Source organism: Trypanosoma brucei, chromosome 2, assembly GCF_000210295.1.
Source record: "Trypanosoma brucei gambiense DAL972 chromosome 2, complete sequence".
Taxonomy (NCBI): Eukaryota; Euglenozoa; class Kinetoplastea; order Trypanosomatida; family Trypanosomatidae; genus Trypanosoma; species Trypanosoma brucei.
Window position 1 is genome coordinate 658,992 of NC_026735.1, and position 23,019 is coordinate 682,010.

A 23,019-nucleotide genomic window follows, 5' to 3' on the forward strand; every position below is an offset into this window, starting at 1 on the left:
CTAGTGGTGGGGTTCTTTCCATACTAGTGGGCGGAGCTGCGGGCTATTTTTCTTTTGCATGGGGTCGTCAGTTCTGCGAAAAAAAAAATATCATCCTGAGGCGCTGCTACACGCACCCTCGCGTGAAGAACCCCAATATGTATTCGGTTAAAATCGCTTTAATTGATTTGTTGTTTCTAGTGCAGACTGCTGCACCGCGGCCCATACCCTTCCCTCCAAGGTTTCCTTTTCACCTGTTGTTTCTCGTATTGCAAATCTCCTCTCCACTTTGTTACTGGCTTGGGTAGGATCTACATATAGAGAGAACACGTGTGGGTATTGGTGTCTGCAGTGAGAAATGAATGAAGAACCACCTCAGATGGGGAAGTTATTGCTGGAAGCAGAGATCCCAGAGGAACTGTTGAAGGACAAAACACCACAGGAACAAAACATAATCATGCGCGGTCACCTAACGCAGCGCCGCTTCGAGCAGAACGAAACGCCTGTTGTTCGGGATGTGGTGCGGCAAAAGGTGAAGGAAGACGTACGACAGCTGGGGCTGAAAACATATCCTGCGCAACGACGAGCGCAGACGACTAACCAACTGAACGTCATGCGGGAGATGCACCAGGCCACGAAATTCAGAAATCCTACGGCAGCCCCATTGCCAATGCGGCTACCGCCACTTCTAGGAAAAATGCTGCGGCGGCAAAACAGTACGGGTGCGAAATCTACGCTGCTCGCACAGGATGGCGGTGCAAGTGCGGTGAACCCCGACGCTGAGGTTGAGAAGGATGGAAAGAGGTTGGCCTCGGCACAAGGGCAAGGTGACAGAGTTAATCCCTCTGCGAGTGGACGAAAATACTTTTTGTTGGAAGATTTTGATAGCACCGATTTTGAGCTTCATACGCCGGAAGAGTGGGTTGCGCTCGGCGAAGCATGTGGGGGTACGCCGGCGCGGTCGCGCTACTTCATCAAAACAACGAATGGGACGGAGTGGCGTCCATGTCGTGTCGTGGCGTACAATGAGTCCAGCTGTTGCTACCGCATCGTGTGGGAGTGCGATGGCTGTAGCAAGTGGACCACCAGGCTGAACATTATATTTGATGATGAAAGCGAGTTGAAGTGGCTTGAGCGTGTACGGCAAGCTGAGGCATATCGAGATGAAACAGAAGCAGCGCTTCGGAGTCGCCTGTACATAGAACAGCTCGACAAGAGCATTCTGGCTCCAATGGATCAGGTGCAAATGGAGCGGATTCTCTCCCTCGTTGCCCGTCGGTTTCCAATCACAACGCTATCGCTTGTTGATTGTTGTACGCGCGAGGTGGAAGAACTCTACTATTACAGTCTCAAGCGAGCGCAACACTGGCGGGAGATGGTGAGTGACCCAGAGGAACGGAAGAGAGCACACTTACTGGGACTTCCACCTCCACCGCCAGGGATGGTGACCGAGACATATACTGAGTCGACGAAGGAGTTACGCGGCACAATTGACACACCATCACCCAATTTTGAGGCCGCACGACAGTTCGTGGCGGAAAATCTCTTCCAGACACATTTGCTACTGAATACGACCATTCATTCCATTCACTCACAGTGGGGCGAGTACAAGTCTCAGTTGTTCTGCTTAACACAGTACGGCAAGGGTGACACACCGCTGCAGCTCCGATTGTTCAGTGACATGCAGTCGCACCGCGGTATTGCCACTGCCGAGAAGTTGCGGAATGAGTGGAGTATGAACGTACGGTACACAATCCTGAACAAGCTGGACCTCCATTTCAAGTTTTATGAAGATGATATAAATCGATACAACGGCAGTCGCATGAACCGCTTTGTGAACCTTGTCAACATCATGATGACATCTCAGCTACGTGAGTTACTGGTCGCCTCGCTACAGGAATATGCCGACTTTATCTATCAGTACCGTACAGTACCGCTTGACGGCGATGAGGAGATGGAAGAGCTTCAGGAAGACATTGAAGAGGCTCAACACTGGGTGAGACGTCAAAACGAGTGGAAAGCGAAACTGCGCGCTGACGCTGAAGGAGAACAAGAGCGGTTGCGCAGTGGTGGCGCATCGGCTGGCCCCACAGGCAGTTCCCGCCGTGTCCCGCCTAAGGCCGAAGAGGAAGATGCGGATGGGGAGGTACCCTTTGTTTGGCGGCTGGGCCAATTCCGGAACAGTATACCGTACACAAGGAGAGTAGTCGAAATGACGATGAACACACGCGGCTTACAGCCACTGTTTATACTGAACCTCGTGGAGGAGGACGGCCGCGTTGTATTCTTCCCCACACTTGAGGAAGTCAAACTTCGTGTGCGCGGTGTCTTTGAGAGCTGTTTCGAACATGCGGATAGAATACAAGGTATGGGTGATCAGCTTTTCCCCTTGTTGCAGCTCCCGCAGGTGATACTCCAACCTCTCGGCCCGCAGGAACCAGTTGTGTGTGAGGCACGTCGCTTGATTGACAAGGCTCTTGAGGACAACGTCGAGGCCCCTATGCAGCTTCTGCAAATGTACCAAACTTTTGAGTACATACTACGACTTGATCCTAACGACCTTGTTGAGGAGGCAAACGAGCGTCAGTTGTCGCTGCACGACTTCGACTGGACGTTCGAGCGACTCACTCGTGACAAGGAGCGCATTGTGCACCGTACGCATAATCATGTCAAGTACGAAATGTTTTTTATTGACTGTACAGGGATTAAAACAACACTAATCACAAAAGCAACCAATGTTCAGGACGCGTTGATGGAAGCACTAGCGCAGCGTCTAAGGGGAAATTGTACTTCTATTATAAATGAATATAATATGATGAGTAATCGCATGGCGGTGGAGCCTCGTACCCCGGAAGAGTTGCAGGAGCTACGTGACTTCCTTGATGCTATTCCGGGTCGTCAGGAACAAATAAACGTGGTGTTCGACACCGTCACCTCTGGCTTTGACCTTCTGTTCAAATACAGATATGACTTCTCCCCTGAGGCTTGCTACGACTACCACACAGCATATGAATGGCCGCGGCTCTTACAACAGGGGTTGGAGGATGGGAATTTCCGCAGCAGAGAGTACCGCACACTCCTTATGCAGGTTCTCCGCGACAACTGCGAGGTGCTCACAGAAAACATTGTCCGTTTGGCCAACACTGTGGAGGACTTCACCCATTTTGGCGACGATGCACGCGCCGATCAGTACTACGAGCATGCTAAAGCATTGGAGCAGCGCATCAGGGAACACCAGGCCCAAATGCAACTGTACAACAGCCATGAGACGCTATTTGCCCTTCCGCAATCGAAGTGGCCGCAACTGAAGGCTATTAAAGCGCAACTGGAACCGTATTACGTGCTGTGGGAGGTTGTAAGTCACTTTCAAAACGAGAGTGAGCGGTGGCTGAATACGCGCCTCCACGCGCTACAACCGTTCGAAGCTGATCGACAACTAACGGACTGGGCGAAAAAGGTAGCAGTTGTGTCTAAAAAGATTAAGGAGGCGGAACCACTAGCTGTGGCAAAGCGAATCCGTGAAAATATAGCTATCTTCAAGCCGAACATTTCTCTGCTGTATGCGCTTCGGAGTAACTTACAGGCGACGCACTGGAAAGCCATTTTCCAAGTGTGCGGTGTGCCGAGGGAAAAGCAAAATTTAGGCGCCGGAGGCTCGGAGTCAAACGATTCTCGACCATTCAGTGACTTCATCAAGCTAGGCATGCTGGACTTCATGCCTCAGATAGAAAGCATCGCAGCCGTAGCGCAGAAGTCGTTCGAGTTGGAAAGTGAGCTCATGGCGATGGAGACGGAATGGAAGAAACTCCTCTTTGAGATTGAGCCGTACCAAGATACATACAAGCTCAAGGCAAATGATATCATGCAGTTGACTTTGGATGAGCACATACTAAAGACGCAATCTATGCTGGGGAAGCCGATTGTGCGCCAAGCTCCCGCGCTTCAGGCGCGCGTACTACAGTGGGAGAAACTGCTAGACAAGGTTCAATGTACAATGGATGAATGGTTCAAGTGCCAGGGCACGTGGGCTTACCTTGAGCCTATTTTTTCGTCTGCGGATATTTCCCGCAGCTTGCCAAAGGAGAAACAGCTTTTTGTTGTCATCGATGAGTCGTGGCACAAAATTATGGAACAGGCGCGCACCACACCGCAGATACTAACTAGATGCCAAGATGAATTGCTGCTGCGGACGCTAGTTGAAAATAACAACAACCTTGACATCATTCTTAAGAAGCTGCAACAATTTCTCGAAACGAAGCGAATGGCCTTTCCGAGGTTCTACTTCATTTCTAACGAGGAGTTGCTCCAAATATTGTCGGACAGCAAGGATCCATACCTCGTGCAACCGTATCTCAGCAAGTGTTTTGAAGGCATTAAGCGTATTCATTTCGCGGATGCGCATGATATCCTTGCAATGGAATCATCTGAAGGGGAAGTCGTGCGTCTAGTAAAGACAATTAACCCGAATGATTTCCAAAATAGAGTAGAGTTGTGGTTGCAGGGTCTGGAGACTACTATGAAGGAAACCATTTTAGACCAACTGAAGCAGGCGACGGCTGATTATGTACAACGCAAAAAGCGGGCAGAATTTATTCGTGCATGGCCAGGCCAGGTGGTTATTGCCATCTGTTCGCTTTATTGGACTATGGAGGCAACAGAGGCGATGAGTAAGGAGGGAACTGTGGGTCTGACAAGTTACCACGAGAAGTGTGTTGGACAGCTCGACGAACTTATTGTACTCGTGCGAGATCGCAACCTCGCAGTGGTGGAACGGTGCACGTTGGAAGCGCTGGTCGTGGTGGAAGTGCACGCGAAGGATATCATAGGGCAGCTTTCAGAGAAAGGTGTGGATTCACCGAAAAGCTTTGACTGGCTGGCTCAGCTACGGTACTACTGGGAGGAGGGCCACCTTCAAGTGCATCAAATTAATGCCTCGCTACGCTACGGCTACGAGTACTTGGGTAACACCGGCAGGCTTGTCATCACACCGTTGACGGACCGTTGCTATCGGACTCTCATTGGTGCACTGCACTTAAACTACGGTGGCGCACCGGAAGGCCCTGCTGGTACCGGAAAGACAGAAACAACAAAGGATCTTGCGAAAGCTCTGGGTAAGTACTGTGTGGTGTATAACTGCTCAGATCAGATCACAGCGAAGGATATGGCAAAGCTCTTCAAGGGCCTATCGCAGTCAGGATCGTGGGGGTGCTTTGATGAATTCAACCGTATTGAAATTCAGGTCCTTTCTGTGATCGCGCAGCAGGTAGCGGTAATTCAGGAAGCTATTATCCAGAAGCGCTCGGAATTTATATTCGACGGCGCGCAGATTCGCTTGGATCCTGGCTGTGCTATCTTTATCACCATGAATCCTGGGTACGCTGGACGTGCTGAGCTTCCAGATAACCTCAAGGCGCTTTTTCGACCGGTGGCAATGATGGTGCCCAACTATGCTATGATTGGTGAGATTCAGCTGTATTCATACGGTTTCCTCTATGGTAAGGAGTTGGCGGAAAAGATCGTCGCCACTTACCGTCTGTGCTCGGAACAGCTATCATCTCAGGACCACTATGACTACGGTATGCGTGCCGTGAAGGCTGTGTTGACTGCGGCTGGTCGCTTGAAGAGGGCGTACCCTGACGAAGACGAAATGGTACTGATGCTGCGTTCCATCCAAGATGTTAACCTTCCCAAGTTCCTGACGCAGGATGTGGAACTTTTTAAGGGAATCATTTCCGATTTGTTCCCCGGTGTGAACTTACCAGAACCCGACTATGTGGACATGCACAATGCCCTTGTGAAGGTGTGTACAACACGTAATTTGCAGCTCACGCCCTACTTTGAGCTGAAGGTGAGGCAGACGTATGAAATGATTGTTGTGCGTCACGGAATGATGTTGGTTGGGTATTCTTTTGGTGGAAAAACGAAGGTATTGCACTGTCTGTCAGAGTCTCTTGGCCTCATGGAAGCTGTTGGGAAGGAACGACGCACACGTCTCTTCACAATGAATCCAAAATCAGTAACGATGCCACAGTTGTACGGCAAGGTGGAGCAGTCGGGTGAATGGACGGACGGTATTCTACCCTACAGATTCAGGCTCGCTGCGCAGGACACTTCCACCGACCGTAAGTGGCTTGTCCTTGACGGGCCTGTAGATGCAGTGTGGATTGAGAACATGAATACTGTCCTCGACGATAATAAAAAACTCTGCCTTCAGAATGGTGATATCATCGCAATGTCCAAAGAGATGAATCTTATATTTGAGGTACAAGATCTCGCACACGCTTCACCCGCCACCGTCTCCCGTTGTGGTATGGTATATGTGGAGCCGGACTCCCTTGGTTGGCGTTGCCTAATCGACTCCTACTTCAACACCATTCCGGAGCAGCTGCGAAAGGAAGAAGCTGCCGTAGCAGCTCTGCGCAAACTTGTGGACGTTTTTCTGCAACCTATGCTGGATGTGGCGCGGAGGGAGGTAAAACCGGTGATTCCCCAGGGTGCCCTTGTGGCTGTGTCGGGCTTTATCAAGCTCTTCTCGACGCTCTTGTCCAGCCTCCCCTCTGCTGAAGAGACCGCGGCGGCGGCGGCCGTAGACCCCTCCACGCTAGAGCGCAACCTTCTAATGAAGATTGAGGGCTGGTTTCTTTTCTCGCTTGTTTGGTCCGTCGGGGGATGCCTCTTTACAAAGGATCGCGCTATATTCAGCAATGCACTGCACACTCTAATTTCCTCCGCAGCTTCAGAGGGCTTGTACAAATTTGTCCTTCCCCTTATGGAAAACAAGCGCTCCTTCTTCGACTTCCGTCTAGAAACGGAGGACGGCGTTCGTTTCGCCCAATGGATCGACTACGTGCCGAGTTTGGTTATTGAAGAGGAGACCGAATACCAAGACGTCATTGTACCAACAAGCGCACAGTTGAGGTTCTCGTACCTGACGCAACTTATGATCAATTCCATGCATCCAGTTCTCCTAGTTGGTGACACAGGAACTGGTAAGACAATTATGATGAAGGCTCTGCTAAAGTCGCTTCCTGAGGACACATACGCGCTCAATATGATCCAGTTTTCCGCGCAAACATCCGCTGGTAACCTCCAGCGGCGCATCGATGGTAGTTTAGAAAAGCGCCGCAAGGGGGTATATGGCCCGCCCATCAACAAAAGAATGATTATCTTTGTTGACGATACCAACCTGCCCCAAGTGGAGGAATATGGTGCCCAACCACCAATTGAACTGCTCCGTCAGTTTCTTGACCATGGTGCCTGGTACAACCACTCGAAGGATGGCATTGAGTACCGTCGGTTGGTGGATGTTTTGTTAGTCTGTGCGATGGGTCCTTCAGGTGGAGGACGGAGTGAAGTTACCCAGCGGTTTGCCAGGCATTTCAACAGTATCGCCGTTCCAGCCTTTGACGAGCCAACCCTACAGAAGATATTCACAACCCTGATAGACTGGATTTTGGGGAAGGGTTTCCCTCCGGCGCTTCGAGGGATGGGTTCGGCGCTTGTCAGTGCGACAGTGGAGCTTTACGAAACGTTAGTGGACAAGTTGAAGCCCTCACCGGAGAAGTCACACTACACTTTCAACTTACGTGACGTGAGCAAGGTGTTTCAAGGTATCGACATGGCTAATCCGGCTAAAATCACAGATGAGTTGAAACTTGGGCAGTTGTGGTTGCATGAAGTCTCCCGCGCCTTTGCCGATCGCTTCACGGAAGATAAGGACACGGCATGGTTCTTCGGCGAGGTATGCAAGTTATCGATGAGTCACCTGAAGTTATCGTTAGATAGTGTCAAAACTGCGGAGATTCCAACGCTGTTCTCCACGTTTATGAACGAAGAGGGTATTTATGAGGAGATCACTGATGCGGCGGAGGCCCGAAGGGTGCTGGAGGGTAAAGTAGAGTCGTACAATGCTTTGTCGGGCTCTGGAGAGCTGGATCTCGTTATATTCAATTATGTGCTGATACACGTAGCGCGCATCTGCCGGGTTCTTCACCAGCCTGGTGGCCATCTTCTTCTGATCGGTGTCGGTGGAAGCGGGCGGCGGAGCTGCGCTAGGTTCGCCGCTTTTCTGCAAGAATGTGACTACATGACCATTACACCCACGAAGGACTACGATCATTCCAACTTCTTAGATGACATCCGTACCCTGTTGTTGCGCACGGGTAGAGATGGTTACACCACTGTCTTTGTTATGGCGGACACACAGATCTCATCAGAAAATTTCTTGGAAGATATTTGTAGTCTTCTGAACACCAGCGAGGTTCCTGGTATATGGGACGCGAAGCAGGATAAGGAAGCATATGAGGATGCCGTGGCTGCGCTCCGTGAGGTTGGAAAGGAGCTCGGTCGTCCTGATAGTGCCGAGGCTTTACAAGCCCTATTCACGGAGCGCTGTAGAAAGTACATGCACATTGCCCTCTGTTTCTCGCCCATTGGCAGTGCGCTACGTGATAGACTTCGTAAGTTTCCCTCCTTAGTGAACTGCACAACCATTGATTGGTTCAGTGATTGGCCAGAAGACGGTCTGCGCTCCGTCGCGGCAAGGTTCCTTTCAAAGGTGGAACTCACGGAACGGGAGCGCGCGGCGGCGGAGGAGATGTTCGTGCAGTTTCAGCAGCAAGTGCGTGACCTTGGAAGAGTGTACTTTGATGAAATGAGGCAGTATACCTATGTGACGCCAACTTCCTACTTGGATCTGCTCTCAACTTTTGCCCGTATGCTGTGCGAAAAGCGGACAGAGCTCACGGCCATGATGCACCGTTACGCCAATGGTTTGACGCAGTTGAAGAAGACGGAGGACCAGGTTGAGGTCATGCAGCAGGAGCTGGCTCTAATGCGACCGGAGCTTGCGAAGAAGCAGTTGGAGACGGATAATCTAATCAAAGAAGTGGAACTGGAGAGTAAACTCGCGGAGGAGCAGCGCGCCATCGTTGCCGTGGATGAAGCGGCAGCGAATGAACAGGCAGCAGCTGCAAAGGAGATCAAAGATGCTTCGCAGCAGAAGGTGGATGAGGCGCAGCCGCTCGTGGAGCAGGCGCAGCGTGCGGTTCTCGACCTAGATCCAAAGGCTCTGCAGGAGATCAAGGCACTTAAAACGCCACCTCAGGGTGTGAAGTATGTAATTGAAGTTCTGTGTACGTTGCTGGGTGGGCAGTATAAACCGAAGGCAGTGCGTGACGCCCTCACGGGAAGCGTAACAGTTCCATACTGGGAACATGCCAAAGTTACACTGCTTACGGCAGAGTTCAAGAGCACGCTGCTGAATGCGTATCCTGTGATTGTCGATACCGCACCTAATGAGCAAATAGAGGAAGTGAAGAAGAAGATGACAAACGACATGTTCAAAAACGAGAACATTAAAAAGACTTCTGTGGCGCTTCTTGGTGTGGCGACGTACATCCGAGCGGTGGTGGAGTACTACAAGCAGAACAAGATTATTAAACCGCTACTGGCGCAAGCCGCGGCGGCGCAGCAAGAATACGATGCTGCCATGGAAAGTTTAAACAGGAAGAAGGAAGAACTGCGTATTGTAAATGAAAAGTTAGAGGCGCTCACGAATCACCTTGAGGCCGTGAAGAAAGATAAACAGGATCTGGAAGAGAAGGTAAACGACACAGATGTCAAACTTACTCGTGCGAAAAAACTTATCGAGGGCCTCGGCGGTGAAAAGGTGCGGTTTGCCGGGGAAAGCAAGCGATTTGAAGAAGAGCTCAAGTACGTGGTGGGCAATGTCGTTGTTAGCGCCGGTGTCGTCGCCTACATGGGACCATTCTTGCACAAATACCGTGAGAGGGCCACTCGAACATGGCTTGACATGTGCAAGAAACATAACATGTTGGTGTCAGAAGACTTTGCGCTGGCGAAGTTCGTTGGGTCGCCCATCGATATCCAAGCATGGAAGCTCCAACAGCTCCCCTCCGATAGCTTCTCAATTGACAATGCAATCATCGTGAAGACATCTGGTAGGTGGCCATTGTTCGTAGATCCGCAACAGCAAGCGAATAACTGGATTCGAAACATGGAGCGCGCCAACGATTTGATTATCACGCGACCTTCAGAGGCCGACTGCATGAAAGTAATCCGGAATGCCGTCTCGCAAGGGCAACCCGTGTTGTTTGAGTGCGTAGAGGAGACGTTGGACCCGACTCTTGAAAATCTGCTTCTTAAGCGCCTGACACGGGAGGGAAATCTCATGGTAGTCCATCTCGGAGAGCCTGTCGTTTATAATGAAGGTTTCCGCTTCTACATGACAACCAAGCTTCCACGGCCACACTACCTCCCGGAGGTGAGCACAAAAGTGACGTTGATTAATTTCATGATAACTCAACATGGCCTGCAAGACCAGTTGTTACAGCGTGTCATGATGAGTGAACGGCGCGAAGTTGAGGAGAAGAAGCAGGCCCTGACGCTGGAAGCGGCAGAGAACCAGGCGAACTTGAAGACGACGGAGGATAAAATTCTCGCGATTCTATCGTCCGAGGGGAATATACTAGAAAGTGAGACGGCTATCGAGGAGCTCGACAGCTCCAAGGTGCAAAGTGACCAGATCGCGAAGCGCCAGGGAGAAATTGAGGCGATGGAGCGCATTAGTGACCGCACGCGAAGCCTTTTTGTTCCTGTTGCTAACCTAGGCGCGACTCTTTTCTTCTGTGTAACAGAGTTGGCTAACATTGACCCCATGTATCAGAATTCGCTGAGCTCCTATGTGACAATCTTTCAGGAGGCTCTGCAGACCAGCGAGGCGTCTGAAGACGTGGAGGCACGCAACCTCAACATAAAGTTGACATTTCAAAAATCACTGTATCAACGGATCTGCCGTTCTCTGTTTGCTCGGGATCAGCTCCTCTTCTCTTTCATTATGTGCCTAAAGGTGCACGAGGTGGATCCGAGGCAATTACGTTGGCTGCTTACAGGTGGTTTTGAGGCGGATGAGGGAATGACACCTAACCCCTTCGCATCATGGCTCCCTAGTCAATGCTGGAAACTTGTTTGGCGCGCCAGCACACAGCTCCCAGAACTGAAGTCACTGCAGGATATGGTACGTGAATATGAGTCGTTCTTCCGTAGTTACTACGAGGAGCCTGATCCTTTCGCTGTTGAGAAACCAGAAGCTATTGCTCAACTGTCTGACATATTGCAACTCATTATCGTTCGCTGTTTTCGCACAGACAAGATCGTCCCCGCGGTGACGGCGTACGTACATCATAAACTGGGCAGTTTTTTTGTTGAGCCGTCACTGTACACTCTGGACGAGGTGGTTACTGAGCTTGAAGCTGATCCTTCAGTACCACTAGTTTTGGTACTGTCGCCTGGTGCCGACCCAAATGTGGAGCTGGACCGTCTTGCGGAGCAGCGAGGGATGAGTGCTCGTCTTTCTAAGCTTTCTTTAGGCCAGGGTCAAGGTGTGTTCGCGCGTGAACTCATAGAGGAGGGCGTGCAAGCTGGAAACTGGGTGCTGTTGCAGAACTGTCATCTATACCAAGACTTTATGCCGGAACTTTCGCGTATTATTGAGAACTACAGCGATAGCACGGCCAAAATGAACCTGCATGCACAATATCGCCTCTGGCTCACATCACTTCCGAGCGAAACGTTCCCCATCTCCATCCTGCAGAACGGTGTGAAGCTTGTGCAGGAACCACCAAAAGGACTAAAGAGCAACCTCCTTCAGTCGTATCTTTCTGATCCTGTTTCCGATCAGACCTTCTTCAACTCCTCAAATAAGCCTGAGGCGTGGCGCAGAATGCTTTTCGGCTTGTGCTTCTTCCATGCCGTAGTGCAGGAACGTCGCCAGTTTGGACCGCTAGGATGGAACCGTATGTATGAGTTTAATGATACCGACAGGCGCATCAGCGTGCGGCAGTTGCACATGTTTCTTGAAGAGAGTGACGAAATACCGTACGAAGCCCTTCTGTACCTTACCGGGCAATGCAATTACGGGGGGCGTGTAACAGACGACTGGGACCGCCGCTGCCTCATGGCAATTCTCTCGCTGTACATAACCCCCATGGTGCTCGACGATGATTATGCATTCTCAGCTGAGGCACCTGAATACTTCGTCCCTCCATTTGGAGAGTACAACTCCTACGTGGAGCATATTCAAGAGTTGCCGCTTCAGCAACCACCCGCTGTATTTGGCCTACATGAGAACGCGAATATCACAAAAGATGAGAGAGACGCAAGGAATCTGCTTGAGGCTACGCTCTTGACTCAACCAAGGGACTCCTCTGACACTACATCAAAGTTAGATCCAAAGGCAACGGTTAAGGAAATGGCACACCACGTCTTCTCTCGTCTCCCGGTACTATTCGACATTGAGCAAATACAGCAAAGACATCCCATTGATTACTCCCAATCAATGAATACTGTATTGTTGCAGGAGTCGATCCGTTACAACCGGCTCCTGTTTATTGTGCGGCGAACGCTTGTTGATGTGCAAGACGCCATAAATGGTACTGTAGTAATGAGTGCCGACCTTGAAGAGGTGTTTAATGCAATGTACGATGGTAAGGTGCCCGAAGTATGGAAAAAGCGATCCTATCCATCGCTTAAACCATTTGGTTCATATGTAAACGATTTGGTAGAGCGGTTGGGGTTTCTGCAGACATGGTGTGATGAGGGACCGCCTTGTACCTTCTGGTTGAGTGGATTTTACTTCACTCAGTCATTCTTAACTGGTGTTATGCAGAACTACGCTCGTAAGTGGAAGATACCTATTGATAAGTTAATATGGCAGTTTACTGTGATGAAGGAGGAAACATGTGAAGAAGCTCCCGAGGATGGTTGTTACATTTATGGGTTGTTCTTGGAGGGAGCCGGCTGGGATCCGGTTCAAAACGCGTTGTGTGAGAGCAAGCCGAAGGAACTCTTCGTCAAGTTCCCGCTGTTGAAGTTGGTGCCTTGCCGTCCCCAAGACCTTCCGGATTCACCGGTGTATAAGTGCCCTTGCTACAAGACAACTGACCGACGCGGTGTGCTCTCAACAACTGGGCACTCAACCAATTTCATTCTTGTGATTGATTTGCCACGTTTGAAGACGACAGAAGAGAGCCACTGGGTACTCCGGGGTGCAGCCCTCTTCACGCAGTTGCCGTTTTAGATGTAGACTTACGCGATGTACCAAATGCAAAACTTCTTAGGAAAGGAGAAGAGCTGTGTAGAAATATATATATTTAGTTGTGATAGAAAAAGATGAAGAGTAGATCAGACTACTAGTTTATTGTGTACCTCCGTGTTGTTGGTGTTTGTCTGGTGTGGTTTCGTACTCCCCCCCCCCCGTTTCCATCACTTTGAATGTTTATATTTGCATTTGAAACCCCTATAGTCGATACCCCGCCTCGCACGCACTGCAGTTTGCAATGTGAAGATGGAATGGACGATTGTATCAAACCCCTTTTTCTATCACTAATGGTTTTTGACATGTACACTACCACAGCACGTGTGTTCTTGAACGATAGCATGTCACCCCACCTTCCTCCCTCCGCCTCTTCCCTGCTTGATGCTTCTTGTTTCACTTCATAGTAGTAGTTTCTTACCTCTATGCTAGGTTGTGTTGTGCGCCTACACGCCTCTTGCCGCTGTGAAGCTCACCATACCACCAGCGGGTGTGAGACGGCAGTCGACGCTAACCGGCCATTTGTCGCAATGTGGAGGGAAAGAAGTGGTTGTGGCAGCAGACTAGCGGGGGAGCGCATGCGGAATCAGTGGGAACGAACACTTTCCAATGCCGTTGCAACTATTTTACTGCTTCTTCCTGTGTGCATATATATATATAATTTTCTTCTTTCACTGTAGACGGATGTCCTTCATTGTCACGGTACTTTAAGTGATCAAACCAGACTATCTTACTGTTCCATGTTTCTCTGCTTCTGACATAGTACGGTGAATACTATAGTAAACGCTTTTTAGAGATACATAGAGGAGGGGGATAATAAAAGTGGCAAACGCAGCATAGATAGTATTTGGTTTATCGTTGGCAGCCGTTGAAGGGTGGGTGAGTTTTGAAGTGCCGTTACGCACACCGACCGCGTAGCCTAGTACCTGGTTCATTTAAAGGAGGAAAAGGAGAACGGAAGTATTATTCATCCCATCTCCCCTCTCGTCAGCTCATTTCGATGCGCGTTGTATACCGGCGTTTCTTCCCGGTGCTTCTTGTTTTACTCAGCCTTGAGCACCTCTGCAGCCGACATGCGTGCGCGGACGAAGGAGAGGAAGGAGGCGTGAATCACACAGTGGGAGGCAACCTTACGGGCACGCATTCGTACCGTTCGCCATCTCTGCTTTCCATAGGCGATTCACTTGTCACCGTGTCCGAAACATGGGATCCGTCGGACACGGAGCAGTACGTTGACGTGATTACCGAGTATAGCGCCCATTACGGGGCCCCGGCAGTAACACAGGTGGCGGTGCGTAACGATACGTTGGATTTTCATGCTGTGTATAAGCATAAGGAGGACCGTGAAAGTACGATGCACCCCACCGCTGTTGCGATAGACGGAATGATATTTGTCCTTATATTTTGCAAAAATATAGGTGCCAGTGGCAACCAAACGGGAGACGCAGTGATCATGCCGCATGTAGCCAAGGGTGTGGTGTTACCAGGCGGCGCGACGGGCAACGTGTGGGTAAACTGGACGCAGCTGATGCCCATCAGATCACTGCTTCCCAAAGTTATCGAGGGGAAGAGAGTTAGTATGTTTTTTGGTGGCGGTGGGAATACTATTGTGATGACGAAGGGGACGCTTGTCATGCCTGTGCAAATGGTAAGAACGGACGATCAACGGTTCGCCACGATTATATACTCCTCAAACAACGGCACCAGCTGGACCGTTGCAAAAGGTTTCACGGATTCAGGGTGTAGGGAGTCCTCAGTTCTTATCTGGAAGCGTAAAATGCTTCTTGTTGCGCGGTCCGACGATGGTTATACTAAAGTGTTTGAATCGGACTACATGGGCGACGTATGGACGGAGTCCCTCGGGACAATATCTCGAGTATTAGGAAATTCACCCGATCGGAGAGGGCCTGGAAATCAGGGTAGTGCCATCACCATCCCTCTCGGAAACGAGACGGTTATGTTTTTCACTCAAACAACCGTATCCAATAGCTCTGACAGCAATGAGGGAGACATTAATCGAATCGACCAGCGCATCTGGTTTAGCGATGGCAGCCGCATGGTTAAGGTCGGACACATTTACTGGAACGACCACTTATCAAGCAGCCGTAGTTATCTTTTGTACTCCAACAATAGGCTCTTGTGTGCCTACGAGATGGGTGCAGAGAAGGCGTATGCTATCACCGTCAGGAGCCTGGTTGGTGAATTGGAAAATGCAAGATTTGCGCGAGAGACGTGGGCGAGACAGGATGCATATATCTCAGGTATATGCTCTTCAGCGAAGGAAAGCGCACCCTGTGCGAGCGGTGTTCCCGTAGATGGCCTTGTTGGGCTCCTTTCCAGCATGGTAAACGGGACTGCGTGGGTGGATGCTTATTTTTCTGTGAACGCTAACTTCGTTGGAGGTTTGGCCGGCCCTGCGGGTCTGACATTTGAAGGAACAGCACGCGGGGGTCGGTGGCCTGTTGGTGTGCAGGGGCAGAATCAACGATTTCACTTCGCCAACACTCATTTCACGCTGGTGCTGACACTGACAATTCATGAGCAAACTGCACCTAGAGCTCCAGTGCTTGTTACACGTCTTTACGAGAATGGGAGCTACATAGACTTGGAATTCTCATACACAGATGACAAGAGATGGCATATACAGTATGGTGCGGAATACGGCTCGACATCTGGGCAATGGGCGTTAAACCAAGAACACCAGTTAGCATTTGTGCTCCGTGGTGGTACTATCGCTGTGTATCTCGACGGGAAACGTATGCCAACGATGGCAAGGATGTTAGCAGGAAACGGTAATCTGCTCAACATCACCCATTTTTATATTGGTGGCTATGGCACGGTAAAGCAAAGCCCCAGAGACAGGTTAACCATACGAAACGCTATGCTGTACAACCGCCCATTGAAAAAGGCAGAGATCGACAAGTTGTTCGCAGCGAAAAGCGGGATAACCGCTGCAACAAAAGGCATAGAACCACTCACACCCAAGTGGAATCATAAAACCAAAGACCTTGAACCGCAGAGTGGTGATGGGCGCGCAGACCACGCGTTCCGTACCCCTTCATGGGCATTACCTTTGTTTGTTCTGCACTTATATTCCCTATTTATGTAAAACACGGAGCTGTCCCGGTGCAGTGTGACGAATTGGAGGGGCCGTGCACCACCTGGGGTAGCTTTTCTCAGTGCCCCTCCCCCTAACTCCCATTCATACACAGGCATATATTTTTTCCAAACATGAGCGAACGGTGCTTTCCACCACTGATTTTATGCAATAAACAAAAGCACATATATGCGTATACATATATAAACTCTTTTTAAATAACTGTCACGATTCATCTTTCCCCCCACTCCCTTGTTTTCCCCCTTCTGTTACCTATATCACATTCGATCCGCAACATGTTAAGGGCGAATGTAATCAAATAGCGATGGCACGCTCATCTCAGAGGAAAGCACAAAATGCCGGTCTTGTCGCTTTTATTCCTCTTCCCCCGCCCCAGTTCTTTGCGTTGAATAAATAAATTATGGGGTGAACATCAACGGCCACCATGAGCAACTGTGGAGGTGGGAAGAATGGTGGAGGCACCTCTTGGCGGTGCAACATTAGCCACGACCGTTGGCGCATACATTGAAAACCATTTGAACAGGAGACAGAGGAGCAATCCCTGGAGTAAAAACCGCTTTGTTTCGTATTCTTTTTTAAAAGGAGTGAGTAAACGTGTACGGCTGGAGGTGTGCCCCCACAGCAACGCACATTCTCGTAGGCAACGTACCGCCACAACTGCTCTAATGTTGGCCTGACGCCTACCGTGGAGCTGACGGAATCGGCCCAAAGATACAAATATTGCTCTACACAACGTTGATAACAAATTGGTTGACACATACAATGAACGTGAAATAGCGTATCTTATCCCTGCAGCCAAACTAAAAGGGAGTTAAGCACGAAAGAACGCTTTGCATTACCTCAACTTTTCACCGTATACACAAATAAGTATCACCAGAGGAAATATTACGAATACCAACTACTACAAAAGACAATCAAACAAAGAAATTCAAAACACCACTAATGAAAAACACATAACCACCGCACCACATCAAAGAAAAAATAACAAAGGCTCAAACAGCTAATATAAAGAAACATCATAATTCATAAGACGTCCATCAAAGAAACCAGTAATAGCACAATAAACTACATCCCTTCTTACCTTCTCCATTATGATAATAAATGTTTTGAGTACCTGTGTCTCACTAACCAATTTGTTGGGATATGTGATATGGCTGCTCTCTTCCATTATTATTTGTGTTATCCTTTTCATATTTCTTGTTTATTATCCTCGAGTGTATGTGTGATTATTTGATATCTTATGTAACTCCTTTTTCTATTGTCACTGTTGCATTTCCCCTTTACTCACACGCTCTTCCCTCTTTCCCGCATATGTGTGTATTTGATAAAGTCATAAGGAAACAACACTGACAATGAGCATGGACACCCGTATGGTGAATTTTGGTTTTACGCGTGCTGCTCTCCTGTGCGGTCTTTTATTATTGCTAACTGCCGTGTGTCCGCTGCATGTGACTGCTGCTGATGGTGATGATGGACGTGTGATTGTTAATGTTAAATCCTATTTTTCAATGGACAATTTTGCTTTTGCTCATCGAGGCAATTACTTCGTAAGCTACAAAAATGCTGAAGCATATTGTGTCGACAATGGTGCTGTGCTTCCTGCCGATCAAACGGAGGCGGCACACCAAAGTTTGCAGAGCGCAATAAAGCGTGTAATTACGGGTTCGGATGCTTTCAGCTACCTTGGTGGAGATGCTGTGTACAGTAGTGGCGAAGCAATTGAAGCTGATAAGCGTTGTAAGCCTGGAGACATTGCATCTTCCCGCTATTGTGTGTATCGTTGGAATAAGGGATTGTTTGCAAAGGCTTTGCCTGATGGTCAGGGTGTGGCGTTCTGGCGTGGTTCATATATCAAATACGACGGTGCAGCCTCAATGAATGGTTACCCATCCTTTTGGGGTGGTGAATATCCCAAGCGTGGTCAGTTGTATACCCTTTCATGGTATCATACAGGAGATGATGTGACTACCTGGTATGATGGAAAAGATATGTCAGGACGCATAAAGTGGGCGAGTGATAATCCCGATACAAAAACTGAAAACTACGTTATCTTATGTGAAGTCCACGATTCTATCAGCACGACGACAACCACAACAACTACAACTACGACAACAACTACCACTACAACTACAGCTGCACCTGCCTCAGGCGTAGTACCGGAACCAACTGTGACAAAGGATGAAGAAGTTACTGTAACAACTGTGTCATTGGAAGAGAGAAGTAATTGGCACATTATTCTTATAGCTCTAATTTCTGTTGTTGCCCTCATTGTGTTGCTACTTCTCCTTTTACGTTGGTTCTGTGATTATAATGTTAAAAAGGAGATCATTCCCATGACGCTGCGTGAAGTTGTTGGAGAGCCGTTGTTTGTCCTGGAGTCAACACCTTTCGCTCCCCCAGAGGGTTTTGCTGCTCCTCCCTTAGCCCTGCAATATTATAACCAAATGAGAACCAGTGAATAATATTAGCGTCACATCGTGTATCACATGGGTGGTGGTTGAGTGATGTTTAGGATCAAGTGGAGTAATGAATACTGTACCGCTTTCATCCTACGTTACGGACCGTCACAATTTCTAGCTTCGTGTATTGTTTCACTTCCTATTATTACTTTCAGTAGTGCTCAATACTTCATTGTTTCATATAATTATTACTTTTATGTTCCTAATATTAACGGTCTCCTTGTACCATGTTGGCTCTGCGAGGGACTTCCGATGTGTGGCATCGCTTTCCTCCGACCACATCATTGTTCTTTTAGTGTGTGACCCATTGGACCATCTTTACTGTTTGATGTCCCATTGTTTCGTTGTTGTTAGTGTTGATTATTTATTTCGTGTGTGGGTGTCATGTTCAGTTCGCGTTATTTCATGTTTTACTTCCATGTATATGTGGGAGGCTTGTAGGTCCTCCCTGTTACGTGTGATGTATTGCTATACGTGTAACTTGCAGCACTTAATTATTTTAAAAACGTGTACGAGGCTGTGTTAAACGAGAGTTCCATAGTGTTCAGTGTTTGCGTTATAGTTGGTCCATTATGATAATAAATGTTTTGAGTACCTGTGTCTCACTAACCAATTTGTTGGGATATGTGATATGGCTGCTCTCTTCCATTATTATTTGTGTTATCCTTTTCATATTTCTTGTTTATTATCCTCGAGTGTATGTGTGATTATTTGATATCTTATGTAACTCCTTTTTCTATTGTCACTGTTGCATTTCCCCTTTACTCACACGCTCTTCCCTCTTTCCCGCATATGTGTGTATTTGATAAAGTCATAAGGAAGCAACGCTGACAATGAGCATGGACACCCGTATGGTGAATTTTGGTTTTACGCGTGCTGCTCTCCTGTGCGGTCTTTTATTATTGCTAACCGCCGTGTGTCCGCTGCATGTGACTGCTGCTGCTGATGATAATGGACGCGTGATTGTTAATGTGAAGGAGTATTTCTCCATGCCTAATTATGCATTTATTCGAAGAAGAAAGTATATGGTTGATCAAGAAAGCACCAATCGTTACTGCGTGTATTTTGGTGCCGAAGTTGCTGCCGATCAAACGGAGGCGGCACACCAAAGTTTGCAGGATGCAATGAAGCGTGTAATTACGGGTTCGGATGCTTTCAGCTACCTTGGTGGAGATGCTGTGTACAGTAGTGGCGAAGCAATTGAAGCTGATAAGCGTTGTAAGCCTGGAGACATTGCATCTTCCCGCTATTGTGTGTATCGTTGGAATAAGGGATTGTTTGCAAAGGCTTTGCCTGATGGTCACGGGGTGGCGTTCTGGCATGGTTCATATGTCAAATACGGTGGTGCGGCCTCAATGAATGGTTACCCATCCTTTTGGGGTGGTGAATATCCCAAGCGTGGTCAGTTGTATACCCTTTCATGGTATCATACAGGAGATGATGTGACTACCTGGTATGATGCTGATGGGGTGTCAGGCACTATTCGTTGGACAAGTCGAAACTTTGACACGAAGTCTCAAGACTACGTTATTGTTTGTGAAGTTCAAAGATATGTTACTGTGGCAGCTGATAACTACACAACAACTACAACTACGACAACAACTACCACTACCACTACAGCCGCACCTGCCTCAGGCGAAGTACCGGAACCAACTGTGACAAAGGATGAAGAAGTTACCGTGACAACTGTGTCATTGGAAGAGAGAAGTAATTGGCACATTATTCTCATAGCTCTAATTTCTGTTGTTTCCCTTATTGTGTTGCTACTTTTCCTTTTACGTTGGTTCTGTGATTATAATGTTAAAAAGGAGATCATTCCCATGACGCTGCGTGAAGTTGTTGGAGAGCCGTTGTTTGTCCTGGAGTCAACACCTTTCGTTCCCCCAGAGGGTTTTGCTGCTCCTCCCTTAGCCCTGCAATATTATAACCAAATGAGAACCAGTGAATAATATTAGCGTCACATCGTATATCACATGGGTGGTGGTTGAGTGATGTTTAGGATCAAGTGGAGTAATGAATACTGTACCGCTTTCATCCTACGTTACGGACCGTCACAATTTCTAGCTTCGTGTATTGTTTCACTTCCTATTATTACTTTCAGTAGTGCTCAATACTTCATTGTTTCATATAATTATTACTTTTATGTTCCTAATATTAACGGTCTCCTTGTACCATGTTGGCTCTGCGAGGGACTTCCGATGTGTGGCATCGCTTTCCTCCGACCACATCATTGTTCTTTTAGTGTGTGACCCATTGAACCATCTTTACTGTTTGATGTCCCATTGTTTCGTTGTTGTTAGTGTTGATTATTTATTTCGTGTGTGGGTGTCATGTTTAGTTCGCGTTATTTCATGTTTTACTTCCATGTATATGTGGGAGGCTTGTAGGTCCTCCCTGTTACGTGTGATGTATTGCTATACGTGTAACTTGCAGCACTTAATTATTTTAACAACCTATATGAGGTTACATTAAATGAGAGTTCCATAGTGTTCAATATCTGCGTTTTAGTTCATCCATTATGATAATAAATGTTTTGAGTACCTGTGTCTCACTAACCAATTTGTTGGGATATGTGATATGGCTGCTCTCTTCCATTATTATTTGTGTTATCCTTTTCATGTTTCTTGTTTATTATCCTCGAGTGTATGTGTGATTATTTGATATCTTGTGTAACTCCTTTTTCTATTGTCACTGTTGCATTTCCCCTTTACTCACACGCTCTTCCCTCTTTCCCGCATATGTGTGTATTTGATAAAGTCATAAGGAAACAACACTGACAATGAGCATGGACACCCGTATGGTGAATTTTGGTTTTACGCGTGCTGCTCTCCTGTGCGGTCTTTTATTATTGCTAACTGCCGTGTGTCCGCTGCGTGTGACTGCTGCTGATGGTGATGATGGACGCGTGATTGTTAATATCAATACTATAATTTCTATGGTCAATCGTGCATTTATTCGTGATGGGGAGTACTATGTAAGTTACTACAATGCTAACGCATATTGTGGCGACAATGGTGCTGTGCTTCCTGCCGATCAAACGGAGGCGGCACACCAAAGTTTGCAGGATGCTATGAAGCGTGTAATTACGGGTTCGGATGCTTTCAGCTACCTTGGTGGAGATGCTGTGTACAGTAGTGGCGGAGTAATTGAAGCTGATAAGCGTTGTAAGCCTGGAGACATTGCATCTTCCCGCTATTGTGTGTATCGTTGGAATAAGGGATTGTTTGCAAAGGCTTTGCCTGATGGTCACGGGGTGGCGTTCTGGCATGGTTCATATGTCAAATACGGTGGTGCGGCCTCAATGAATGGTTACCCATCCTTTTGGGGTAGTGAATATCCCAAGCGTGGTCAGTTGTATACCCTTTCATGGTATCATAAAGATTATGATGTGACTACCTGGTATGATGGAAAAGATATGTCAGGACGCATAAAGGGGACGAGTAAAAACCCTGCCACAAAAACTGAAAACTACGTTATCTTATGTGAAGTCCACGATTCTATCAGCACGACGACAACCACAACAACTACCACTACAACTACAGCTGCACCTGCCTCAGGCGAAGTGCCGGAACCAACTGTGACAAAGGATGAAGAAGTTACTGTAACAACTGTGTCATTGGAAGAGAGAAGTAATTGGCACATTATTCTCATAGCTCTAATTTCTGTTGTTGCCCTTATTGTGTTGCTACTTTTCCTTTTACGTTGGTTCTGGGATTATAATGTTAAAAAGGAGATCATTCCCATGACGCTGCGTGAAGTTGTTGGAGAGCCGTTGTTTGTCCTGGAGCCAACACCTTTCGTTCCCCCAGAGGGTTTTGCTGCTCCTCCCTTAGCCCTGCAATATTATAACCAAATGAGAACCAGTGAATAATATTAGCGTCACATCGTGTATCACATGGGTGGTGGTTGAGTGATGTTTAGGATCAAGTGGAGTAATGAATACTGTACCGCTTTCATCCTACGTTACGGACCGTCACAATTTCTAGCTTCGTGTATTGTTTCACTTCCTATTATTACTTTCAGTAGTGCTCAATACTTCATTGTTTCATATAATTATTACTTTTATGTTCCTAATATTAACGGTCTCCTTGTACCATGTTGGCTCTGCGAGGGACTTCCGATGTGTGGCATCGCTTTCCTCCGACCACATCATTGTTCTTTTAGTGTGTGACCCATTGGACCATCTTTACTGTTTGATGTCCCATTGTTTCGTTGTTGTTAGTGTTGATTATTTATTTCGTGTGTGGGTGTCATGTTCAGTTCGCGTTATTTCATGTTTTACTTCCATGTATATGTGGGAGGCTTGTAGGTCCTCCCTGTTACGTGTGATGTATTGCTATACGTGTAAC

At 47.9% G+C, this 23,019-nt stretch overlaps 6 protein-coding genes across 6 annotated transcripts; 5 read left to right on the forward strand and 1 right to left on the reverse strand.

The window, feature by feature from the left end:
- Positions 1-337: 337 nt before the first annotated feature.
- Positions 338-13,078, forward strand: TbgDal_II3300 (dynein heavy chain, putative; the record flags this gene model as incomplete). The annotated part of the gene is made up of 1 exon (XM_011773586.1): positions 338-13,078. One exon carries the CDS (start codon positions 338-340, stop codon positions 13,076-13,078), a length of 12,741 nt encoding a protein of 4,246 aa, XP_011771888.1.
- Positions 13,079-14,093: 1,015 nt separating this feature from the next.
- On the forward strand, positions 14,094-16,202 carry TbgDal_II3310 (trans-sialidase, putative; the record flags this gene model as incomplete). The annotated part of the gene is made up of 1 exon (XM_011773587.1): positions 14,094-16,202. The coding sequence occupies one exon, from the start codon at positions 14,094-14,096 to the stop codon at positions 16,200-16,202; it is 2,109 nt and encodes a 702-aa protein (XP_011771889.1).
- Positions 16,203-16,529: 327 nt separating this feature from the next.
- TbgDal_II3320 (hypothetical protein, unlikely) lies at positions 16,530-16,970 on the reverse strand (the record flags this gene model as incomplete). Its single annotated transcript, XM_011773588.1, has 1 exon — positions 16,530-16,970. The coding sequence occupies one exon, from the start codon at positions 16,968-16,970 to the stop codon at positions 16,530-16,532; it is 441 nt and encodes a 146-aa protein (XP_011771890.1).
- A 593-nt stretch (positions 16,971-17,563) lies between these two features.
- On the forward strand, positions 17,564-18,673 carry TbgDal_II3330 (hypothetical protein, conserved; the record flags this gene model as incomplete). Its single annotated transcript, XM_011773589.1, has 1 exon — positions 17,564-18,673. One exon carries the CDS (start codon positions 17,564-17,566, stop codon positions 18,671-18,673), a length of 1,110 nt encoding a protein of 369 aa, XP_011771891.1.
- An 830-nt stretch (positions 18,674-19,503) lies between these two features.
- On the forward strand, positions 19,504-20,619 carry TbgDal_II3350 (hypothetical protein, conserved; the record flags this gene model as incomplete). The annotated part of the gene is made up of 1 exon (XM_011773590.1): positions 19,504-20,619. The coding sequence occupies one exon, from the start codon at positions 19,504-19,506 to the stop codon at positions 20,617-20,619; it is 1,116 nt and encodes a 371-aa protein (XP_011771892.1).
- Positions 20,620-21,449: 830 nt separating this feature from the next.
- Positions 21,450-22,541, forward strand: TbgDal_II3370 (hypothetical protein, conserved; the record flags this gene model as incomplete). Its single annotated transcript, XM_011773591.1, has 1 exon — positions 21,450-22,541. One exon carries the CDS (start codon positions 21,450-21,452, stop codon positions 22,539-22,541), a length of 1,092 nt encoding a protein of 363 aa, XP_011771893.1.
- Positions 22,542-23,019: the final 478 nt, after the last annotated feature.